Below are 23,283 nucleotides of genomic sequence, written 5' to 3'. Positions count from 1 at the left end.
ATGTATCAATTCTACAATCAATTTGACTTTGTTTTTACCAGTAACTACATAACGGTAGTCATTTATTTGAATGGTAAATCTCTATTGATAAACTTGGTAAATCAAGATGTAGCCTAGACATATTCACAATACAGGTGAATGCATTTTCAATAGGAGTGTGTATGTGCATTGATTTAACATTTTGCGTGTAAGGGGCCTTGCGAAAGTATTCGGCCCCCTTGAACTTTGCGACCTTTTGCCACATTTCAGGCTTCAGAAAGATGTAAAACTATTTTTTTTTTGTGAAGAATCAACAACAAGTGGGACGCAATCATGAAGTGGAACGACATTTATTGGAGATTTCAAACTTTAACAAATCAAAAACTGAAAAATTTGGCGTGCAAAATTATTCAGCCCCCTTAAGTTAATACTTTGTAGCGCCACCTTTTGCTGCGATTACAGCTGTAAGTCGCTTGGGGTATGTCTCCATCAGTTTTGCATATCGAGAGACATTTTTCCCCATTCCTCCTTGCAAAACAGCTCGAGCTCAGTGAGGTTGGATGGAGAGCATTTGTGAACAGCAGTTTTCAGTTCTTTCCACAGATTCTCGATTGGATTCAGGTCTGGACTTTGACTTGGCCATTCTAACACCTGGATATGTTTATTTTTGAACCATTCCATTGTAGATTTTGCTTTATGTTTTGGATCATTGTCTTGTTGGAAGACAAATCTCCGTCCCAGTCTCAGGTCTTTTGCAGACTCCATCAGGTTTTCTTCCAGAATGGTCCTGTATTTGGCTCCATCCATCTTCCCATCAATTTTAACCATCTTCCCTGTCCCTGCTGAAGAAAAGCAGGCCCAAACCATGATGCTGCCACCACCATGTTTGACAGTGGGGATGGTGTGTTCAGGGTGTTGCTTTTACGCCAAACATAACGTTTTGCATTGTTGCCAAAAAGTTCGATTTTGGTTTCATCTGACCAGAGCACCTTCTTCCACATGTTTGGTGTGTCTCCCAGGTGGCTTGTGGCAAACTTTAAACGACACTTTTTATGGATATCTTTAAGAAATGGCTTTCTTCTTGCCACTCTTCCATAAAGGCCAGATTTGTGCAATATACGACTGATTGTTGTCCTATGGACAGAGTCTCCCACCTCAGCTGTAGATCTCTGCAGTTCATCCAGAGTGATCATGGGCCTCTTGGCTGCATCTCTGGTCAGTCTTCTCCTTGTATGAGCTGAAAGTTTAGAGGGACGGCCAGGTCTTGGTAGATTTGCAGTGGTCTGATACTCCTTCCATTTCAATATTATCGCGTGCACAGTGCTCCTTGGGATGTTTAAAGCTTGGGAAATCTTTTTGTATCCAAATCCGGCTTTAAACTTCTTCACAACAGTATCTCGGACCTGCCTGGTGTGTTCCTTGTTCTTCATGATGCTCTCTGTGCTTTTAACGGACCTCTGAGACTATCACAGTGCAGGTGCATTTATACGGAGACTTGATTACACACAGGTGGATTGTATTTATCATCATTAGTCATTTAGGTCAACATTGGATCATTCAGAGATCCTCACTGAACTTCTGGAGAGAGTTTGCTGCACTGAAAGTAAAGGGGCTGAATAATTTTGCACCCACAATTTTTCAGTTTTTGATTTGTTAAAAAAGTTTGAAATATCCAATAAATGTTGTTCCACTTCATGATTGTGTCCCACTTGTTGTTGATTCTTCACAAAAAAATAGTTTTATATCTTTATGTTTGAAGCCTTTAATGTGGCAAAAGGTCGCAAAGTTCAAGGGGGCCGAATACTTTCGAAAGGCACTGTATTTTAGTTTTTGGCAAAAAAAACATACCCATTTGAAACTGCCTATTTCTCAGCCCCAGAAACGAGAATATGCATATACAGTGGGGCAAAAAAGTATTTAGTCAGCCACCAATTGTGCAAGTTCCCACTTAAAAATATGAGAGAGGCCTGTAATTTATCATAGGTACACTTCAACTATGACAGACAAAATGAAAAAAAAAAAACAATCCAGAAAATCACATTGTAGGATTTTTAATTTATTTATTTGCAAATTATGGTGGAAAATAAGTATTTGGTCACCTACAAACAAGCAAGATTTCTGGCTCTCACAGACCTGTAACTTCTTCTTTAAGAGGCTCCTCTGTCCTCCACTCGTTACCTGTATTAATGGAACCTGTTTGAACTTGTTATCAGTATAAAAGACACCTGTCCACAACCTCAAACAGTCACACTCCAAACTCCACTATGGCCAAGACCAAAGAGCTGTCAAAGGACACCAGAAACAAAATTGTAGACCTGCACCCGGCTGGGAATACAGAATCTGCAATAGGTAAAGCAGCTTGGTTCGAAAAAAAAAAAATCAACTGTGGGAGCAATTATTAGGAAATGGAAGACATACAAGACCACTGATAATCTCCCTCGATCTCACCCCGTGGGGTCAAAATGATCACAAGAACAGTGAGCAAAAATCCCAGAACCACACGGGGGGACCTAGTGAATGACCTGCAGAGAGCTGGGACCAAAGTACCATCAGTAACACACTAGGCCGCCAGGGACTCAAATCCTGCAGTGCCAGACATGTCCCCCTGCTTAAGCCAGTACATGTCCAGGCCCGTCTGAAGTTTGAGAGCATTTGGATGATCCAGAAGAAGATTGGGAGAATGTCATATGGTCAGACGAAACCAAAATATAACTTTTTGGTAAAAACTCAACTCATTGTGTTTGGAGGACAAAGAATGCTGAGTTGCATCCAAAGAATACCATACCTACTGTGAAGCATGGGGGTGGAAACATCATGCTTTGGGGCTGTTTTTCTGCAAAGGGACCAGGACGACTGATCAATGTAAAGGAAAGAATGAATGGGGCCATGTATCGTGAGATTGAGTGAAAACCTCCTTCCATCAGCAAGGGCATTGAAGTTGAAACGTGGCTGGGTCTTTCAGCATGACAATGATCCCAAACACACCGCCCGGGCAACGAAGGAGTGGCTTCGTAAGAAGCATTTCAAGGTCCTGGAGTGGCCTAGCCAGTCTCCAGATCTCAACCCCATAGAAAATCTGTGGAGGGAGTTGAAAGTCCGTGTTGCCCAGCAACAGCCCCAAAACATCACTGCTCTAGATGAGATCTGCATGGAGGAATGGGCCAAAATACCAGCAACAGTGTTTGAAAACCTCGTGAAGACTTACAGAAAATGTTTGACCTCTGTCATTGCCAACAAAGGGTATATAACAAAGTATTGAGAGAAAGTTGTTATTGACCAAATACTTATTTTCCACCATAATTTGTAAATAAATTCATAAAAAAATCCTAATGTGATTTTCTGGATTTTTTTCCCCTCATTGTCTGTCATTGTTGAAGTGTACCTATGATGAAAATTACAGGCCTCTCATCTTTTTAAGTGGGATAACTTGCACAATTGGTGGCTGACTAAATACTTTTTTGCCCCACTGTAATTGTCAGATTAAGATAGGAAACCCTCTAAAGTTTCCAAAACTGTAAAAATATTGTCTAACAGAACTGATATTGCAGGCAAAAACCAGAGGAAAATCCAATCAGGAAGTGCCTCTTATTTCAAAACCTTTGTTCCTATGCATGCCTTATCCTCCATTTAAAGTTATATCCTTTTTCTATGGCTTCCCTAAGGTGTCAGTCTTCAGACATAGTTTCAGGATTTTATTTTGAAAAATGAGCATGAAAGATCACATTGCGTAAGTGGATAGGTGGGGGCTCTCAGAGTGAGTTTTGCGCTACAGAGTAAAGCGGCCATTGTTTCTCCCGCTGTTATTGAAAAACCTACACACCCGGTTGATATATTATCGAATATATATTTTAAAAACCTGAGGATTGATTATAAAAACATTTGACATGTTTCTGTGGACATTATGAATATTATTTGGAATTTGTCTGCGTTGTCGTGACCGCTCTTTCCTGTGGATTTCTGAACATAATGCAACAGAGGTATTTTGGGTATAAAAATAATCTTTATGGAACAAAAGGAAAATTTGTTGTGTAACTAGGAGTCTCGTGAGTGAAAACATCAGAAGATCAAAAGGTAAATGATTAATTTGATTGCTTTTCTGATTTTTGTGACCTAGCTACTTAATGCTTAGTGTACATAATGTTTTGTTATGGTATCGATAAACTTAAACGCTTGGATTGCTTTCGCTGTAAAGCATAATTTCAAAATCTGAGATGAATAACAAAAGGCAAGTGTTTTGCACTTGTGATTTCATGAATATGAATATTTTTTAGTAATATTATTTGGACTGTGGCGCTATGCTATTCAGCGGTTGCTGACGAAAATGATCCCGCTAACGGGATGGGTGTGCCAAGAAGTTAAGCTTGTTTTGGCTGATTTCCTTCCATTTGAGACTTAGTACCTTCAGAAAATATTCACACTCCTTGACTTTTTCCAAATGTTGTGTTACAACCCAAATTAAAAATGCACTAAATTGAGATTGTCACTGGCCTACACCTCATAATGTCAAAGTGGAATTATACTTGTAAAAATGTCTACATGCCCAGACTCCCAGTGCAGCACGAGTGGGGAGCTGACATGATGCAGCCCAGACTCCCAGTGCAGCACGAGTGGGGAGCTGTCATGATGCAGCCCAGACTCCCAGTGCAGCACGAGTGGGGAGCTGACATGATGCAGCCCAGACTCCCAGTGCAGCACGAGTGGGGAGCTGACATGATGCAGCCCAGACTCCCAGTGCAGCACGAGTGGGGAGCTGTCATGATGCAGCCCAGACTCCCAGTGCAGCACGAGTGGGGAGCTGACATGATGCAGCCCAGACTCCCAGTGCAGCACGAGTGGGGAGCTGACATGATGCAGCCCAGACTCCCAGTGCAGCACGAGTGGGGAGCTGACATGATGCAGCCCAGACTCCCAGACAGTGGAGTGGTTCCTCAGAACAGGCTAGCTAGCATTGAGTAAAGCTAGTCATACGTTAGACAACAAAAATATTGATATCGTGGGACAACTCATTATGCAAATGGTCTGGATAATCTTTTCATCCTGTAGTCTGCTCACATTGAGATTTATCTTGACCCCGCCCGGTCCTGTGAATTCTATATATGTTGTGGCGCTGTGGCCAAGAATGAGCGAGCAACGGAGGACGAGTTTCACAAGTCCGAATTCTGGCATGTCAGAAAAATACAACCGGGACAGAAGATGCAGCTCAGGAGAGTGCAAGACTTATAAATCGCACTTCTTTCACCCGCTCACATTATGAGTGGAGCATAAAAATAACCTGCGATCCCAGAAATATGGCATAGATCCGAAATCGTTACAAAATCGCAGTTTAAGCTTCCCGAGTGACGCAGTGGTAGTGCATAGCAGTGCCACTAGAGATTCTGGGTTCGAGTCCAGGCTCTGTCGCAGCCGACCGCGACCGGGAGACCCATGGGGCGGCACACAATTGGCCCAGTGTCGTCCAGGTTCGGGGAGGGTTAGGCCGGCAGGGATGTCCTTGTCCCATTGTGCACTAGCGACTCCTGTGGCGGACCAGACTTAGTGCACGCTGACACAGTCGCCAAGTGTACAGTGTTTCCTCCGACACATTGGCTTCTGGGTTAAGTGGGCATTGTGTCAAGAAGCAGTGTGGCTTGGTTGGGTTTCGGGGGATGCACAGCTCTCAACCTTCGCCTCTCCCAAGTCCGTACGGGAGTTGCAGTGATGAGACAAGACTAACTACCAATTGGATACAACAAAATTAGGGAGAATTGGTTTTATTGCGGTTTAAAATGGTGTAATGTATGGTCAGCTTTACTGGACCAGACAAGAGGCTCATTGGCTGATAGACCGACTTGATCCTGTCATGCAGTACGCGACATTAAGAACCAAAAATATAAAAACTTAACCCGAACCGTTTATTTTGTAGTATCGAATAAGTACCGAAGTTTTGTTATAGCGTGTGACGAGACATCTCTGGGGTGTTATCAGTGACTCACCAGCACGGTCAGCCTTCAGTGTGTCCCACACGTTGCAGTTGAAGTCGTCATATCCAGCTAGGAGGAGACGGCCACTCTTGGAGAAAGCAACAGAGGTGATGCCACAAATGATGTTGTCATGCGAGTAGCACATCAGCTCCTGGTCGGCACGAAGATCGAAGAGTCTGCAGGTGGCATCGTCAGAGCCCGTACAAAAGGCATTGCCATTGGGGAAGAACTGCAAAGCACAGATCATACAGTAATTACTTACTGAGCAAACAACCTACAAATTTGAATGAAAATATAGTATCTCAAAAACATTATTTTTTTTTTCAATCAAAGAACTGAAATGTATAAATTGAGATTATATTTCATGATTTGAGGACCACATTGGAAGTAAGTTTTTTTTACGGTTTGTTGGGTCATCCTTTGGGTTTCATGTACTTTTAAATACTGTTCTTAAAATGTACAAATTGTTTAACCTAAAATAAAGATGGCTCAATGTAAAATGCCCTAATAGGCAATACGTGTGCATAGATATCTTTAAATATGCCCTTACACATATGGCATTGATGTCAGACTCATGCCCAGTGAAGGTCTGTCTGCACATGCCCTCTCTGACGTCCCAGAGTTTAGCCGAGGCATCACAAGCACCTGAGACAAATAGCCTAGTGTCAGGGGCCAATGAGAGGCTCATGACATCACCACTGTGACCAGCAAATGTGGTTGTCTGCTGGCCAGTCTCAATATCCCAAAGGGCACTGTAAAAACAACATCTGGTTAAAACAAGAGGCATGAGTTTCTATACAAATTCAATTTACATTTAAGGAAAATTAACAATGTTGTATTGGAAATAGACTGAGCAGCATCCTTACAGGACACTGAGTAATTCCTTTACGTACCAGGTGGTGTCTCCAGAGCTTGTAATAATCTGGTTGTCATCAACGAAGCGACAGCAGGACAGATAACCTGGAAATTAGATTTAATTTGTGCATTACTAACCCAGAAATGTTCCCATAGTGTGTTTTAAGTAGCAGAAAATGAGAGAAGGATTTCATAACAAATAACATGCCAAACAGAAAATGTAGTCTCTCTACCCGTGTGTCCAGCGAGCTCCCGGCTCACACGTACATTCCCCTCACGTGTCTTCAGGTTGTAAATAGAGCAGATGTTGTCCAGGCCTCCACATGCCACGTAGTTTCCTGAAGGTGCATATGAGCAGGTCATGACCCAGGAAGAACGCAGAGGAATGGCATGGACCTGCAAGGAGGTGGTGGATAAAAAACATGAAACCTTTGCACACCTGACGTAATGAGCTCTTATTACAGGTGTGTAGGTAAATAAAACAACTAAAGTAGAATGTCTGAAGGGACAAAATGCAATGCCTATAATTGCAATGGAAACGTTGTAGTCGTCCTCTAAACAGAGCTACAGAAGTTGAGCTACTGAAGTCTGACCTTGTTAGTGGTATAGCTGTCCCAAATGATGAGTTTGCCATCTTGGGAAGCACTGACCAAGAGCCTGTGAGAAAGAGCAGAAACATAAGGTCATGGAATTACAGTTCCATTTAAGAAATTGTAAGCAATTTTTTTTAAATCAAGCTATAACTAGCCAAAATGATATATGGAATAGAAAAGCAAAATAAAAGTAATTTATTAAGACTGCTTTGCCTTGTAACTTGGGGCCAAATCTAAGCAATGACAATCATAGCAACAATGCATGGTTAGTCATAACAACACCTACTTACATTTCCCACTATATCATGTGGAATAATACACTGCTCAAAAAAATAAAGGGAACACTTAAACAACACAATGTAACTCCAAGTCAATCACACTTCTGTGAAATCAAACTGTCCACTTAGGAAGCAACACTGATTGACAATAAATTTCACATGCTTTTGTGCAGATGGAATAGACAACAGGTGGAAATTATAGGCATTTAGCAAGACACCCCCAATAAAGGAGTGGTTCTGCAGGTGGGGACCACAGACCACTCCTCAGGTCCTATGCTTCCTGGCTGATGTTTTGGTCACTTGAATGCTGGCGGTGCTTTTTTTTTAGCATGAGACGGAGTCTTACAACCCAGACAAGTGGCTCAGGTAGTGCAGCTCATCCTGGATGGCACATCAATGCGAGATGTGGCAAGAAGGTTTGCTGTGTCTGTCAGCGTAGTGTCCAGGGCATGGAGGCGCAACCAGGAGACAGGCCAGTACATCAGGAGATGTGGAGGAGGCCGTAGAAGGGCAACAACCCAGCAGCAGGACCACTACCGCCGCCTTTGTGCAAGGAGGAGCACTGCCAAAGCCCTGCAAAATGACCTCCAGCAGGCCACAAATGTGCCTGTGTCTGCTCAAACGGTCAGAAACAGACTCCATGAGGGTGGTATGAGGGTCCGACGTCCACAGGTGGGGGTTGTGCTTACAGCCCAACACCGTGCAGGACGTTTGGCATTTGCCAGAGAACACCAAGCTAATTCGCCACTGGCGCCCTGTGCTCTTGACAGATGAAAGCAGGTTCACACTGAGCATATGTGACAGACGTGACCGTCTGGAGATGCCGTGGAGAACGTTCTGCTGCCTGCAACATCCTCCAGCATGACCGGTTTGGCGGTGGGTCAGTCATGGTGTGGGGTGTCATTTCTTTGGGGGGCCGCACAGCCCTCCATGTGCTCACCAGAGGTAGCCTGACTGCCATTAGGTACCGAGATGAGATCCTTAGACCCCTTGAGAGATCATATGCTGGTGTGGTTGGCCCTGGGTTCCTCCTACTGCAAGACAATGCTAGACCTCATGTGGCTGGAGTGTGTCAGCAGTTTCTACAAGAGGAACGCATTGATGCTATCGACTGGCCCGCCCGTTCCCCAGACCTGAATCCAATTGAGCACATCTGTGAAATCATGTCTCCCTCCAGCCACCAACACCACGTTGCACCACAGACTGTCCAGGTCTGGGAGGAGATCCCTCAGGAGACCATCCGCCACCTCATCAGGAGCATGCCCAGACCAGGCGTTGTAGGGAGGTCATACAGGAACGTGGAGGACACACATACTACCGAGCCTCATTTTGACTTGTTTTAAGGACATTACATCAAAGTTGGATCAGCCTGTAGTGTGGTTTTCCACTTTGATTTTGAGTGAGATTCCAAATCTAGACCTCCATGGGTTGATAAATTTGATTTCCATTGATAATTTGCGTGATTTTGTTGTCAGCACATTCAACTATGTAAATAAAAAAGTATTTAATAAGAATATTTCATTTATTCAGATCTAGGATGTGTTATCCAGTTATGCATTAGGGGGCGCCATTACATTTTTGGGATGAAAAACATTCGTTTTAAACAAGATATTTCGTCATGAAAAGACGCTCGATTATGCATATAATTGACAGCTTTGGAAAGAAAACACTGACGTTTCCAAAACTGCAAGGATATTGTCTGAGTGCCACAGAACTGATGTTACAGGCGAAACCCAGATAAAAATCCAACCAGGAAGTGCCGCATTTTTTGAAACCGCCTCATGCCAATGACTCCTTATATGGCTGTGAATGAACTACGAATGAGCTTACGTTTTCCACGTATTCCCCAAGGTATCTACAGAATTGTGACGTCTTTATACGCATTTCCATTGAAGAATAGTCGTAAGGGACCATATATAGCAAGTGGTGACATGGTGTCTCCCGCAGAAAATCTTGTGTAAAATACTGAGGTAGCCATTTTTACAATCGCTTCTTATGAGAAACCAATTGCCTCGACGGATATATGTTAAAAACACCTTGAGGATGGATCCTAAACAACGTTTGCCATGTTTCTGTCGATATTATGGAGCTAATTTGGAAAAAAGTTTGCCGTTGTAATGATAGCATTTTCAGGTCGATTTCTCAGCCAAGCATTTCGACCTACAAAAATAAACTTTTTGGAAAAAAGGAACATTTGCTTTCTAACTGGGAGTCTCCTGAGTGAAAGCATCCGAAGTTCTTCAAAGGTAAATTATTTAATTTGGTTGCTTTTCATTTTTGTGAAAATGTTGCCTGCTGCCAGCAGAGCCTAGCATAGCATTATGTCATGATAAAATTACAAATGCTTGTCTAGCGTTGGCTGTAACGCATATTTTGAAAAACTGAGATGACAGTGTTGTTAACAAAAGGCTAATCTTGTGTTTGAATACATTTAATTCATTTCATTTGCTATTTTCATGAATAGGAAAAGTTTAGGGGTATTTATGTCCGCTGCGTTATGCTAATTGGTTTGAGGCTATGATTACGATCCCGGAGTGCTCGTCGCAAGAGGTTAATTTAGTGTTCCCTTTATTTTTTTGAGCAGTGTATAATAACCAATTCATGCCAAGGGTTATACAATTATATACCATGCCAACTTTTATATTTGACAACTGGAATCATTCAAGCAAGCTGTTTTTTTTGTAGTACAGAACAAATGGAAATGACCTTCCTAGCTTGTGAAAGACACTAAAAATGACACTTGGGTTTACCTGGAATCAGTGCCCCAATGCATGGCATAGATCTTAGCCAAATGCCCCCTCAGTGTTCGTCTTGTGCGCATCTGAATACGGCCAACAGGATCAATATTGGCTGTGATCTGCAAAACACACAAACACAGTTACATAAAGCCATCAATAGCAGATTGCATTGAATGTTTTGCATATCCCTAGTTAAAGATGTACTATGCAGAAATCACTCCACAATTTTATGGTTGTTAAAATTGTAAGTTTGCCTAATTTCAGTTTATGACAAAACAAGCAAGCATCATTGCACCATATAAACCGCTGTTAGACGCAAAAACCCAAACTAAACTTTTACCTGTGATAGCGTGGCATCTGCACATGCTTTCCTGGCATCCTGCAAAAGTAAGACAATTAAACCATCACACAAATGTAACAACCAAACACTGTCAGAAGATTATGTAGCTTTGTTATGACACTGTTGAGACTTGATTATGAGCGCAGAGACAATTCAATTATTTCTGAAATACGCAATTTCTGTAGGTTTTAAACAATTGCTCCTGCCCATTGACAGTAGATGGAGGGATAAACACTCACTCGGATCTGGTTTTTGAGCTGCTCAGCCTCCTGGCGTAACTGGTCCAGTTCACTCATTTTGCCCTGCTAGTAGGTCTGTCTCGCTCCAGCTGCTGGGACAGTCGTTAATCTGAAAGAGGAAGAAAGAAGAGTCTCAGTAATCATGTTTCCAGCAAACCATTTTATGCGAATAAAGTACGTCGGCAAAAAAATTAATTCATGACAGGCCTGGTGAAAACAGCAAATGTTGGTAAACATTGTCGACAAATGTTACGCTAGTCAAGGTGGGATCCTTAATTGTCGATAAAATAAATTATGAGAGGAATGGTGATGAAAATGCCATTTGGACAAATATTGATATAATAACCATCAAATCGAAGTAAACTTGGGAGTCACGCCCCACTACTGTATGGTCCCCCCACTACGACTCAGGAAAGAATGCAGTTTTATTAAGCTTCAGATTAATAAACTTCACAGGGTGTTGAAAGTGCAATCGGGGTATGATGTTCCTGTCCAATAAATATCGAGGGTCTTATTCTGGAGACATGATCAATGCTTGGCTACCTTTTGAAAAATGTATCTATTTTGTCCATAATGTCATCATGTAGGCTACCCTACCCACACTGTACCTGCCAGCTGTTGACTAAAGTGCATGTGCCAAGACCAGAGTGGACACATTCTCAATATAACGCAATTTACATTTTTCCCAAAACCATCAGTAGAGTTGAAAATGCGATGGAATCTGTCACCAGATCGCTTGTCACTCATACACATTATTTACATTTACATTTAAGTCATTTAGCAGACGCTCTTATCCAGAGCGACTTACAAATTATGTAACCAACTGATCATGTTTTCCCCTCGTTGAGCTGTGAAGGCATTGAAATGGCATCATTTAGACAAACAAAGCTAGATGATGTTCTGTCACAAAAGGCTGTTTGTTCCAGAAAACAAAACATACGATACATAAAATCCCGTCATTCGTGGATAGGCCTAACACCTCGATCAGAACGACAACGCCATTACATCAATACAGCGTAATAAATTCTGCAGTCAAACTTCTCTCATTATGTACAGTGCATTCGGAAAGTATTTAGACTCATTGACTTTTTCCACATAACAGGCTTATTCTATTCTATAATGGATTGAATAAAACTCAATCTACACACACACACACACACACACACACACACACTACCCTACCCATAATGACAAAGTGAAAACAGGTTTTGAAATGGTTTACAAATGTATTAAAAATAAAAACCGGGGGAAGAAAAAAGTATTCAGACCCTTTGCTATGAGAATTGAAATTGAGCTCTAATGCAGCCTGTTCCCATGTATCATTCTTGAGACGTTTCTAAAACTAGATTGGAGTCCACCTGTGATAATTTCAATTTATTGGACATGATTGGGAAAGGCACAGAGCAAAAAACCAAGCCTCGAGGTCGAAAGAATTGTCCGTAGGGCTCCAAGGCAGGATTGTGTCAAGGCACAGACCTGGGGAAGGGTACCGAAAATATCTGCAGCATTGAAGGTCCTCAAGAACACAGTGGCTTCCATCATTCTCTTCAGACTCTTCCTGGAGCTGGCTGCCCAGCCAAACGGGGGAGAAGGGCCTTGGTCAAGGAGGTGACCAAGAAACGATGGTCACTCAGACAAAGCTCCTCTGTGGAGATGGGAGAACCTTCCAGAAGGACAACCATCTCTGCAGCACTCCAGCAATCAGGCCTTTATGGTAGAGTGGCCAGACGGGAGCCACTCCTACATAAAATGCACGACAGCCCGCTTGGAGTTTGCCAAAAGGAACTTAAAGGACTCTGACCATAAGAAACAAGATTCCCTGTTCTGATGAAACCAAGATTGAACTCTTTGGCCTGAATGCCAAGTGTCACGTCTGGAGGAAATCAGGCACCGCTCATCACCTGGCCAATGCCATCCCTACGGTGAAACATGGTGGCAGCAGCATCATGCTGTGGGGATGTTTTTCAGCAGTAGGGAATGGGAGACTAGTCAGGATCGAGGGAAAGATGAACAGAGCAAAGTATAGAGAGAGATCCTTGATAAAAACCTGCTCCAGAGCGCTCAGAACCTCAGACTGGGGCAAAGGTTCACCTTCCAACAGCACCACGACCCTAAGCAGACAGCCAAGACAACGCAGGAATGGCTTCGGGACAAGTCTCTGAATGTCCTTGAGTGGCCCAGCCAGAGCCCGGACTTGAACATCTCTGGAGAAACCTGAAAATACCTGTGTGGCGACACTCCCCAAACAACCTGACGGAGCTTGAGAGGATCTGTAGAGAAGAATAGGAGAAACAACCCAAATACAGGTATGTCAAGTTTGTAGACGGTAAAGACTCCAGGCACAAAGTACTGAGTAAAGGGTCTGAATATTTATGTAAAATGTTGCGTTTAAAAGAAATACATTTAAAAATGTAGAACCGGTTTCTGCTTTGTCATTATGGAGTATTGTGGGGAACAATTCATTTTAGAATAAGGCTGTAACGTAACAAAATGTGGAAAGAAATCAAGGGGTCTGATTATGTTCCGAATGCACTGTATGTAATCCAATATTTAAGTGAATATTTGTGCAACAAAACATTCACCCTTTGCTTGTATTTCTGTCAAATTTACACATACAATTTGACGCATACGTTGGATAAATCCAATGTATGCACCACACAAAACACAACTGCAACGCAATGGTGCAAGGCAAATGCAGAATTCCATTGGAAATGGACTTCTAATATACCAACATGCAATGACGCTGTCGGTCTAATTGAGGTGCAAGTCTTTGGTAAAGAAATAGACTAATGACACATTTGCATAGATGGACATTGTCCTCTTCAAAGAACTCTCAACCAGAAAACACTCATATCCTACATTAGAGCGCCTCTCCTTGCCCTCACACAACTCTGCTACTGACACAGTACTATCTTCTCACCTCAATGTCATTGACATAATTCTGAGACTTCTTGGTGACAGGGGGGCAGTATTGAGTAGCTTGGATGAATAAGGTGCACAGAGTAAACTGCCTGCTACTCTGTCCCAGATTCCCAGATATATGCATATTATTAGTAGTATCATACGGCAGGCGAAAACCTGAGACAAATCCAACCAGGAAGTGGGAAATCTGAGGTTTGTAGTTTCATTTAAGTGATTGAAGAGGACAATGTCCATCTATGCAAAGAAGAGTTTCAGTCTTTAGAAAGTTGGTTGAGGCTTCTATTGTGGAAGGGTGTCAAATAAACGCTGTTTCAACAAGTGGACTAGGCTGAAGCCAATCAGTTGTTTACTGGGCGGTCACGCGGGTGCGCCGTTCCTTCTTTTTCCTCTTTAATGAATACGCTATTGTCCAGTTGGAATATTATTGAAGATTATAAAAAAGACCAAGGAATGATTGTAAACATCGTTTGACATGTTTGTACAAACTGTAATGGAACTCTTGACCTTCCAGACCATTCGTCTGGATTTTGAGCTCACGCATTGTGCCTTTGGAATAGTGAACTAAAAGCAAACAAAACGGAGGTATTAGGACATAAATATGGACGAGACCTGGGAGTGCATTCCGATGAAGATAAGCAAAGGTAAGTGAAGATTTATAATGCTATTTATGACTTTTGTTCACTTCACAATTTGGCAGGTAACGGTATGGCTCACTTTTGTGGCTGAACCTGTTCTCAGATGATTGAATATTGTGCTTTTGCCGTAAAGCTTTTTTGAAATCTGACACAGCGGTTGCATTAAGAACAAGTTTCTCTTTAATTCTATGTAAAACATGTATCTTTCATCAAAATTTGATGAGTATTTCTGTTATTAAATGTGGCTCTGCAATTTCTCCGGATGTTTTGGAGGCATTTCTGAACATGTTGCCAATGTAAACTGAGGTTTTTGGATATAAATATGAACTTGATCGAACAAAACATACATGTATTGTGTAACATTGAGTTCTGGGAGTGTCATCTGATGAAGATCGTCAAAGTTTAGTGATTCATTTGATCTATGTTTCTGCTTTTTGTGACACCTCTCTGGTTGGAAAATGGCTGAATGCTTTCTGTGACTAGTTGCTGACCTAACAATGATATGTTCTGCTTTCACCGAAAAGCCTTTTTGAAATTGGACACAGTGGTTGGATTAACGAGAAGTGTATCTTTAAAATGGTGTAAAATACTTGTATGGTTGAGGAATTTTAATTATGAGATTTGTGGTTTTGAATTTGGTGCCCTGCAATTTCACTGGCTGTTGGCGAGGTGGGATGCTAGTGTCCCAAACGTTCACAGAGGTTAATTTAACCTTCCCTGACAAATCCTGTGAAGACATGACTGGCCAGATGATCTGAAAAACAGTTATCCTGCTGACCCCTATCCACTGGTTGATGCTCACTAGATCAGCCAACGGTGCTAAGTGATCAATAAACCATTTATAGCGATACAGGCCGAACTGATCACACTCGTCTGGGCAACCTAAACACATAATTTACCCCAAACAGTAGCCTAAAGCACCGATCTTCCTATTAGTCAAATACAGAACATGGTCAGAGAAAACAGAGGTCATTTTCAAAACACTTAACATTTTAGTCATTTAGTAGAGCAATTGGGCTTAAGTGCCTTGCTCAAGGGCAGAGTTTTTTTTTTTTTTTACATAGTAGGCTCACCGAGATTCTAACCAGAGACCTTTCGGTTACTGGCCTTACTCTCTTAACTGTTGGATAACATTCTATTGTGAAAAACAGAGATTATCCACACACCAGCATTGTGAAAGGTACCAGTAATACGGGAAACAGCCTTGACCTCACATTCACAGAAGACTGGATTAGCACATTTGGATATGAATGAAACATAAGGACTATAAACAAAACCTTTGGTTTTAGCCCCAGTTCTTCCGCCTAGCTAACCCCATCACCTTCATGTATTTCACTCTGTACGGTCAAAGTGTTTGAGTGCTAGACTGAGGATCTTCTCTAAACTGAGAAAATCACACTCAAGCTCCTCTCTGATAAAAATATCACTGTTAATTCCATGACTACTTGCAATCCACATCCGTCCTTAAGATCGGGGGGGGTTGAATTAACCTTATGAGAAAAGTGAGTAACAAAATCAGGAGGGAGACACTAGGACAGGACTTCCGTATAACACACTATTACTGTGGCATCCGAATGTGGGACGTAGAATGACAACATTAATCATGGAGAGGATATGTAATTAAAAACTACATTCTGCACTGGCATTAGTTCAAACACCTAATTCATCGAGTTCGATGTTGAGTCTTGGTTGTAAGTTACTTTGAGTCAATGCCGGCACAATTCAGAAGATGCTCAAACCTAAACATAGGACTCAGTCATAGTTCATCCCTACACTACCTCAGGGTAAGAAAACAAAGAACAAATTCTGCAATGTGGGTGAACTAGATGCTCTCAGAGTCTGTCCATAATCCCTTACTGTAAGAAGTTCTTCTGCCCCTCATTTCTCCAAGCGCCTGATCGGAATCAGCTGACAGCATGATAAACAGGGAGTGGTGACAAATAGCCTGGAGGTGTGGCTTACTGACTGCTGAGGTCTCGAGGGCAGCCGGAGTCTGCTGCTCAACATAAATGTTTTCATAATGTTTTTGTTTCCATGCAGCCATACAAATTCACCTTTCAGAGCATGATCTCAGTAGTGTTGAGGATTATTTTAGTTTTACGTTGATTCATTTTCCATATTTCAGATGTTTCTATTGCCTTTTCCAACAAAAAAAATTAAATGGGAGAAATGGCAAACGTGCATAAAGATGGCAGAATTTAGATATAAAGTTATTGTTTAAGCATCATCCATCGAGGTTTTAAACTACGGCACACGATATGGTTTGGTTTTCCAAATTGCTGGCGTCTTGAAGCTAAAATTGGGATCATGTATACTCTACTAATGGCTAGAGCTGTTGCGGTGACTGTATCACTGACACACCGGCAGTCATGAGTGACATTCTAAGTGACGATTGAGTCACGGTAATCTCCTCTCATGCACAAAAATGACATACCTCAGAAGTGTGATTGACTTGGAGTTCCAGTGTGTTGTTTAAGTGTTCCCTTTATTTTTTTGAGCAGTGTATATTAGTACCAGTCAAAAGTTGACACTTATTTTTAGTATTTTCTACATCGTAGAGTAAGAGTTAAGACATCAAAACTATGAAATAACACATGGAATCCTGTAGCAACCAAAAGGTGTTTGACACATCAATATATTTTCTATTTGAAATTCTTCTTTGCACACTCTTGGCATTCTCTCAACCAGCTTCACCTGGAATGACTTTCCAACAGTATTGAAGGAGTTCCCACATATGCGGAGCACTTGTTGGCTGCTTTTCCTTCACTCTGTGGTCCAACTCATCCCAAACCATCTCAATTGGGTTGAGGTCAGGTGATTGTGGAGGCCAGGTCATCTGATGCAGCACTCCATCACCCTCCTCCTTGGTCAAATAGCCCTTATACCGCCCGGAGATGTGTTTTGGGTTATTGTCCTGTTGAAAAACAAATTACAGTCTCACTAAGTGCAATCCAGATGGGATGGCGTATCGCTGCAGAATGCTGTGTGGTAGCCATGCTGGTTAAATGTGCCTAGAACCCTAAATAAACCAGTGTCACAAGCAAAACACCCCCACACCAAACCTCCTCCTCGCTTCACAGTGGGAACCACATGTGGAGAGCATCCGTTCACTTACTCTGCGTCTCACGAAGACACACCGGTTGGAACCAAACATCTCAATTTGGACTCATCAGACCAAAAGGACAGATTTCCACCGGTCTAATGGGCGTTGGTGGTATTTCTTGGCCCAAGCAAGTCTCTTATTATTGGTGTCTTTTAGTAGTGGTTTCTTTGCAGCAATTTGACCATGAAGGCCTGATTCACACCATCTCCTCTGAACAGTTGATGTTGAGATTTATTTGGGCTGCAATTTCTGAGGCTGGTAACACTAGTGAACATATATTTAAAGTTAGCAGCTTTTAAGCATTCTAGTACAGTTAAACAGTTGAAACAAAGTGTCATGTTTATTTGTTCAGATAGGAACTGATTGTTTAATAACTTGTAAATTAGAAAAATTACAAATCCATGAATGTACTTTATCACTCAACAGATATTCACAGAAATATTTTAGCTGCCCCACATTACAAAGGTGGTGAAGTTGTCAGTGTCCCTTCTACTATCCAATCTTGACTGTATGGAGAAACTTAAAAATGCTTTGAAAGAAATATTGGTTGAAACTAAAATGCAGTTAATCAATTTAACTGTAACTGCTTGAAAAAAAATGACTGTCTCTAGGCTGTCATAGACTGCACAACTTAAACTTTTAAAATGTGCTCAACTTACTCGACTAGTAAAATGCGAGCAAATTTACAACACATCTTGTCTTTCATTTAAGAAATAAAACAAACAAAACTGATGTTTCAAATGAAATGAAAATCACCACCTATACCATCCATGAATAAACAGAAAAGCCATTGGTATTAGTCCATTTTTTTCCCAGTGACAAAATGGCCGTGTTACAATATGACTGCCCATTTACAATTTTAACAGTTGGGGGAGGTTTTTCTTCAAAGAGGACCTGCTTGGCTTTGTAACAAGAGTTATTACTTTTTCATCTACAATGTGTGAAGCTGCACTGAAAAGGCACTCACTGTCCATACTAGTACAGGGAAAAACCAAGACACTTAATACAACATATTTCATTATTCTTGCATTCCAAAGGATCATTAGGAATAGATCAACATTGGCTAATGTTGGCCGACGTTGTAACAGAAAATGACAATACAGAGTCTAACGTGACACTGACTAAAAAGTTATTTTGTTGGCATCTACATATGTCCCATTACCAGTAAAACAATTAAAACCTATTCACTTACTTGCTATGCTGTTTCGTTGTTCATTTGTTTAGTCATTTCATTCTCAACCATGATTCGAGCATACATGTCAAGCAGTGAAGTTTCAGCTGTCTGCCTGTCTGTGGCCTCTTCTGTCATGGGTCCTCTTCCCCTGTGATTCACTGTCACCGTTTCCATCTTGTCCAGCTGTGTCTAACATTTCATAAACCCTGTTTCGTGTCACCAGCGAAGTAGCAGTCCTTGTATCTAGCATCAAGCATGGTGGCGACATAGTAAAGAGGCTCAGAGAGAATGCCACCGGATCACTTGTTCACAGCCTCTACTAGAGTACTTTCGCAGGTTTTAACCCCACGTCTGTGTCGGCAGTTTTGTTGAGCCGGCGTTTCAATACCATGAGAGGGTCTGCTGCAGACGCAGTTGATGAGCTTATTTCGCAGTTGTTTCAATGGAGCTAGGAGTCTGTTCATGTCAATGGGAGTCCACTGGTTTGTACTGATTGTTGCAGGTAACTCGGTCAGCTGCGTACATGCCAAGCACTCGTTTTTGTTCCAGCAGGCTCTCTGTGTAAACAGTACTGTTCCATCTGGTGGAAACATCTTGCTTAAGCCTTTTCATGTTCACTCCAAGCTGTTCCTGTACTGCTTGCAGGCGGATGTATGCTAGCTGCGAGTGTTTAAAATGACCCACTATCTTCCTACCTGTTCCCACTGTGTCAGATATGCCGCGTTGGGCCAAAACACCTTAATTCACAGCCAGTTGCTGGCGACTCCGCATTCTTCCAAAGCCTTTGTTAATGCACGTAACATGACACATTGGAAAATCCCCAAGAACACGTTTCAAACATGTTCTCAAATGCCATTGAAATGGCTGTAGTGGTATGAGAACAAGCACATTCTTGAGCTTGTAATATGGCTTTCCTCAGTACGAAATCCTTGTTGACCCACTGTGCTGTATGACTCAGCATGCTCATGGGTCTGATATCGCTAGTCCAAATGTCAGTCATGAAGCTAATCTCAGTGATGCCCATTGCAAGTAGTTCACGGATGTGCGTTTCAACAATACTGTGCAACTCTGGTAGGGCAACATCTGAAAAATAGCACTTACTTGGTAGTGTGTACCGGGGCTCGAGGTGCTCGACCAGTCGACAAAAGCAAACATCATCCAGAGAACGGTTGATTGTCACGGGAAATTAATTCCATTATCTTGGCATTAATGGATTTCACCTTTGAGTTGTCTCGCCGAAATTCTATTTCAAATGACTGCTCGACTTGAACTTAAGTTGTTGGAAGTGCGCGCTTAGTTTTTTTTCTGGTTTTGTTCTAAGTAGTCAGTGAACGTCTGGGGTGATTTTCAAATCAGTAATTAGGTTTGTGGTTTTGAAAGATTTCACTTTCTCCCCTCTGGAAATAATAGCAGCACAAACTTTGCATATGACCTTTTTGTTATCTTCCTTTGAAACTTCAAAATAGATCCACACAGCAGACATTGTGGGCTAGGTCAGGAATGCTGTGTTGAACATGTAGCCCTGTATTTTTCGTGGCATCATTACGTCATCTACCTATGTTACAGGTATGCACGTCAGCTTTGACATCGGATTTGCACATTGGCGTTATACATAGACCCGATGCTGGCATTTTTAGCTAATCTCATCTGATTCAGATATGCTTACCGATATATTGTGCATCCCTAATGTGCGCGCACACACACACACACGAACCCAAGCTTGAAAAAAATATATTATAATAATTATTGTGCAGTTATACAATACAGTCTACCGCATAATTATGATTACTTTTAAACTGGTACATACATATAATTAATTTTAAACTGGTACATAATTGGTCTTGCATAAATTAAATTAATTTAGAGTTGGCCTACAATTAGTGACTTTATATATGGTTTCAAATAGCCTGGTAATAGGGCTTTTTTATATTTTCATAATTAATAGGTTGACATTACCTTTAGGTACAGAATATCGAATATCTCGCCACCGTGCATTTCCATCTCCTCCCTTCATACCTTTCTCGAGCACGCAGAGAGAGGTGCTATTAACAGTTTAATTAAATATGTTTCATTGTGAAAACATATTACTATCAATGATCCCAAACAGATTTCACTTGGTTTCCCATATGAAGCACTGTGTAGCTTCAGGAACAGGGTTGGAGACCCCACGGTACACAGAGTTTGGGAGAAATATCATCTGTGCTGCGGAGAGACCCTGCATGCTCCTCAAACAGAGGTTGATGTGTGGAATAAAATAACCAGAATAGCCTACCCAACATGACTGAAAAACGAAACAGCAGAAAGTGTCCTACATTCGCTATTCGAGTACATACAGATGACATCTTTTTTCTCCTGACCCTGTTCCTGTACATTTGATAATGTGAAATTCTAGTAATATTAGTAAAGACAAGATTCAATTGAGAATAGTTTGATGGGTGAAAGTATGATCACTTGATGAGAGAACAGCGTTTGCAGCCTGAGGCAAGGAACAGACCGCAAGCTTTTTTGCGACTTTCTCAAATCATCAATAGCCTATAGTTTCATCATGCAGCCAATACATCTTTTGATATTCAAGTCATCCTAAATGTTTATTATTCACAACGAAAGTTGTCAAATTACTCTAAATCTAGCGTATAGAACCTGTTTAAAAATTATCACTTTTACACTCAAAATTCTCCTGAATGGGAAAAATATCCTTTATTTTATTCAGCTAAGTTCAATTATATTAGTCTTACTATAAAATAATGGCACAGGATTTAAGAATATCTTGTCTGCTACATAAACAAGCCTATGCATGGCACACTGCCAGATAAGCTGTAGGCCAACACATGCTGTTCTTCTGAAATATATTTTCTTCACATCATGTTTGTTTAGACCTGCCTAAAATAAACACATTGATTTATGATGGTGTAAATTCAACTGATTCATTAAACATGTAGATGTTTCAAAGGCGCGCAATAGTGGCTTGCTAAACGTGTTTATGTTAATTAACGGCAAATTGCCATGAGACCGGCAGTCTTTTACACGACAACACCTGGCTGACAAAATGTCATGACTACCACAGCCCTACCAATGACCATACAAAAGAATTATAGCGGAGAGCAATGAACAAATATGGCAAATTTACCAAAATCAAGGAATTTGTTGTAAATGCATGGGGCCCCGCCATCTTCATACACCTCCGCTATTGCATAATAAAACACTAAAAGTGCACAAAATGTAGGCCTGCGTTGTAGAAAGCTTGATGCTATTATATCAGTGTATCAAATGTCATATGGCTAAAGCTGGATCATAGAAAAGACCATAACCAGCACTATCACTGACCAAGCCTGTAATCCTAAAAGCTCAAATCCACAGACAGTAAATACTTAATCCAATCTATGCCCACTAACAGGAAAACAGCTGGCAAAAGCTCACACCGGAGTCAGAAATCAGTTTTCCACTCTGAAAAAAAGCATGTCTGATTAGTCTCTACAACAACATGCTTACAAGTAGCCTTAAAGACATTGGCGACTACTTGGTTTTTAACCTCCTGTTTATACAGGCATAATCTATGAGCAGAATTACTGTTTTACCTCAATTAACCACAAAAGCCCTAGTTTGAAAGCCATGGTTGAAAGTCAAGTAGACAAAAGTACAGGAGAATCTCTAATTCTCTCACTGGCACAAGATAGTAACCAATGTGGTCCTTTCATCAAAATGAACTAAAGCTTAAACAAACATATCGGGGTGGATGGGGGTTTAATTAATAGTTTGTCATACAACAATTCATGTAATTGTGTGTACCACAGTCAAAACAACACCCTGCAGTAAAATTCACACTGGCATTAGTCTCTACGACAACATACTTACAACAAGTAGCCTTACAGACATTGGCGACTACAACGTAGTTAACCATTTCCGTAACTGCTAGACTTAACGCCTAGCTAACGTTAGCCACCTATTACTTTTTGCAAATTCGTAGCATTTATTAACTGCAAGTTATAACATATATGAAATGGGTGAGGGACATCCACAAATTATACATACCGTACGAAGCATATATTAATTAAATGAGTGTCTCTGATTTACGAACAGAATGATACAAAATGCTGAGACCAGGTTGGATATTAAACTTGAAACACTCCTGTCCTGGTGTAATTTGACTGCAGCGGGAAACATTGTTGTGCTCAAATATAGTGGTACAAATAATTTGCTTGCAATCCATTAGCACTATTTGCATCCAATTTTAATGTCACTTGGAAATAAACTGATGAATCACTCTCCGTTGGTATTCAGATGAGGTTACAATATTTGTTTGAACAATTCAAGCTCATTGTAGATATCTTACAATGCTGCAAATGCAAGAACCCCCCCCCCCCCCCATCTCTTTTAGATGTCAGTCATTTACAGAGGAAAGCAAATTAGCTGGCTTGAAAGTTGATGTTAAAGAAGTTAGGGTAGCTACCACTACCAAAACAGTTACAC

General features: G+C 41.3%; 1 protein-coding gene across 1 annotated transcript in view; it reads right to left on the bottom strand.

The window, feature by feature from the left end:
- LOC124003473 (guanine nucleotide-binding protein G(I)/G(S)/G(T) subunit beta-1-like) overlaps positions 1-23,283 on the bottom strand; it is a 28,073-nt gene that overhangs the window by 2,728 nt on the left and 2,062 nt on the right. Inside the window, exons 2-9 of the mRNA XM_046311754.1 lie at positions 10,983-11,091; positions 10,744-10,782; positions 10,416-10,522; positions 7,388-7,451; positions 7,028-7,190; positions 6,833-6,899; positions 6,490-6,691; positions 5,952-6,168 (exon numbers count right to left, since the gene is read on the bottom strand). Coding sequence (XP_046167710.1) covers positions 5,952-6,168; positions 6,490-6,691; positions 6,833-6,899; positions 7,028-7,190; positions 7,388-7,451; positions 10,416-10,522; positions 10,744-10,782; positions 10,983-11,039 — 916 coding nt within the window. The 5' untranslated portion in view covers positions 11,040-11,091. The remainder of the gene's footprint in view (positions 1-5,951; positions 6,169-6,489; positions 6,692-6,832; positions 6,900-7,027; positions 7,191-7,387; positions 7,452-10,415; positions 10,523-10,743; positions 10,783-10,982; positions 11,092-23,283) is intronic.

The sequence above is a fragment of the Oncorhynchus gorbuscha genome, linkage group LG18 (genome assembly GCF_021184085.1).
Source record: "Oncorhynchus gorbuscha isolate QuinsamMale2020 ecotype Even-year linkage group LG18, OgorEven_v1.0, whole genome shotgun sequence".
Classification (NCBI taxonomy): Eukaryota; Metazoa; Chordata; class Actinopteri; order Salmoniformes; family Salmonidae; genus Oncorhynchus; species Oncorhynchus gorbuscha.
The sequence above is the reverse complement of the archived record's forward strand: the minus strand, read 5'-3'. Positions and strand labels throughout refer to the sequence as shown.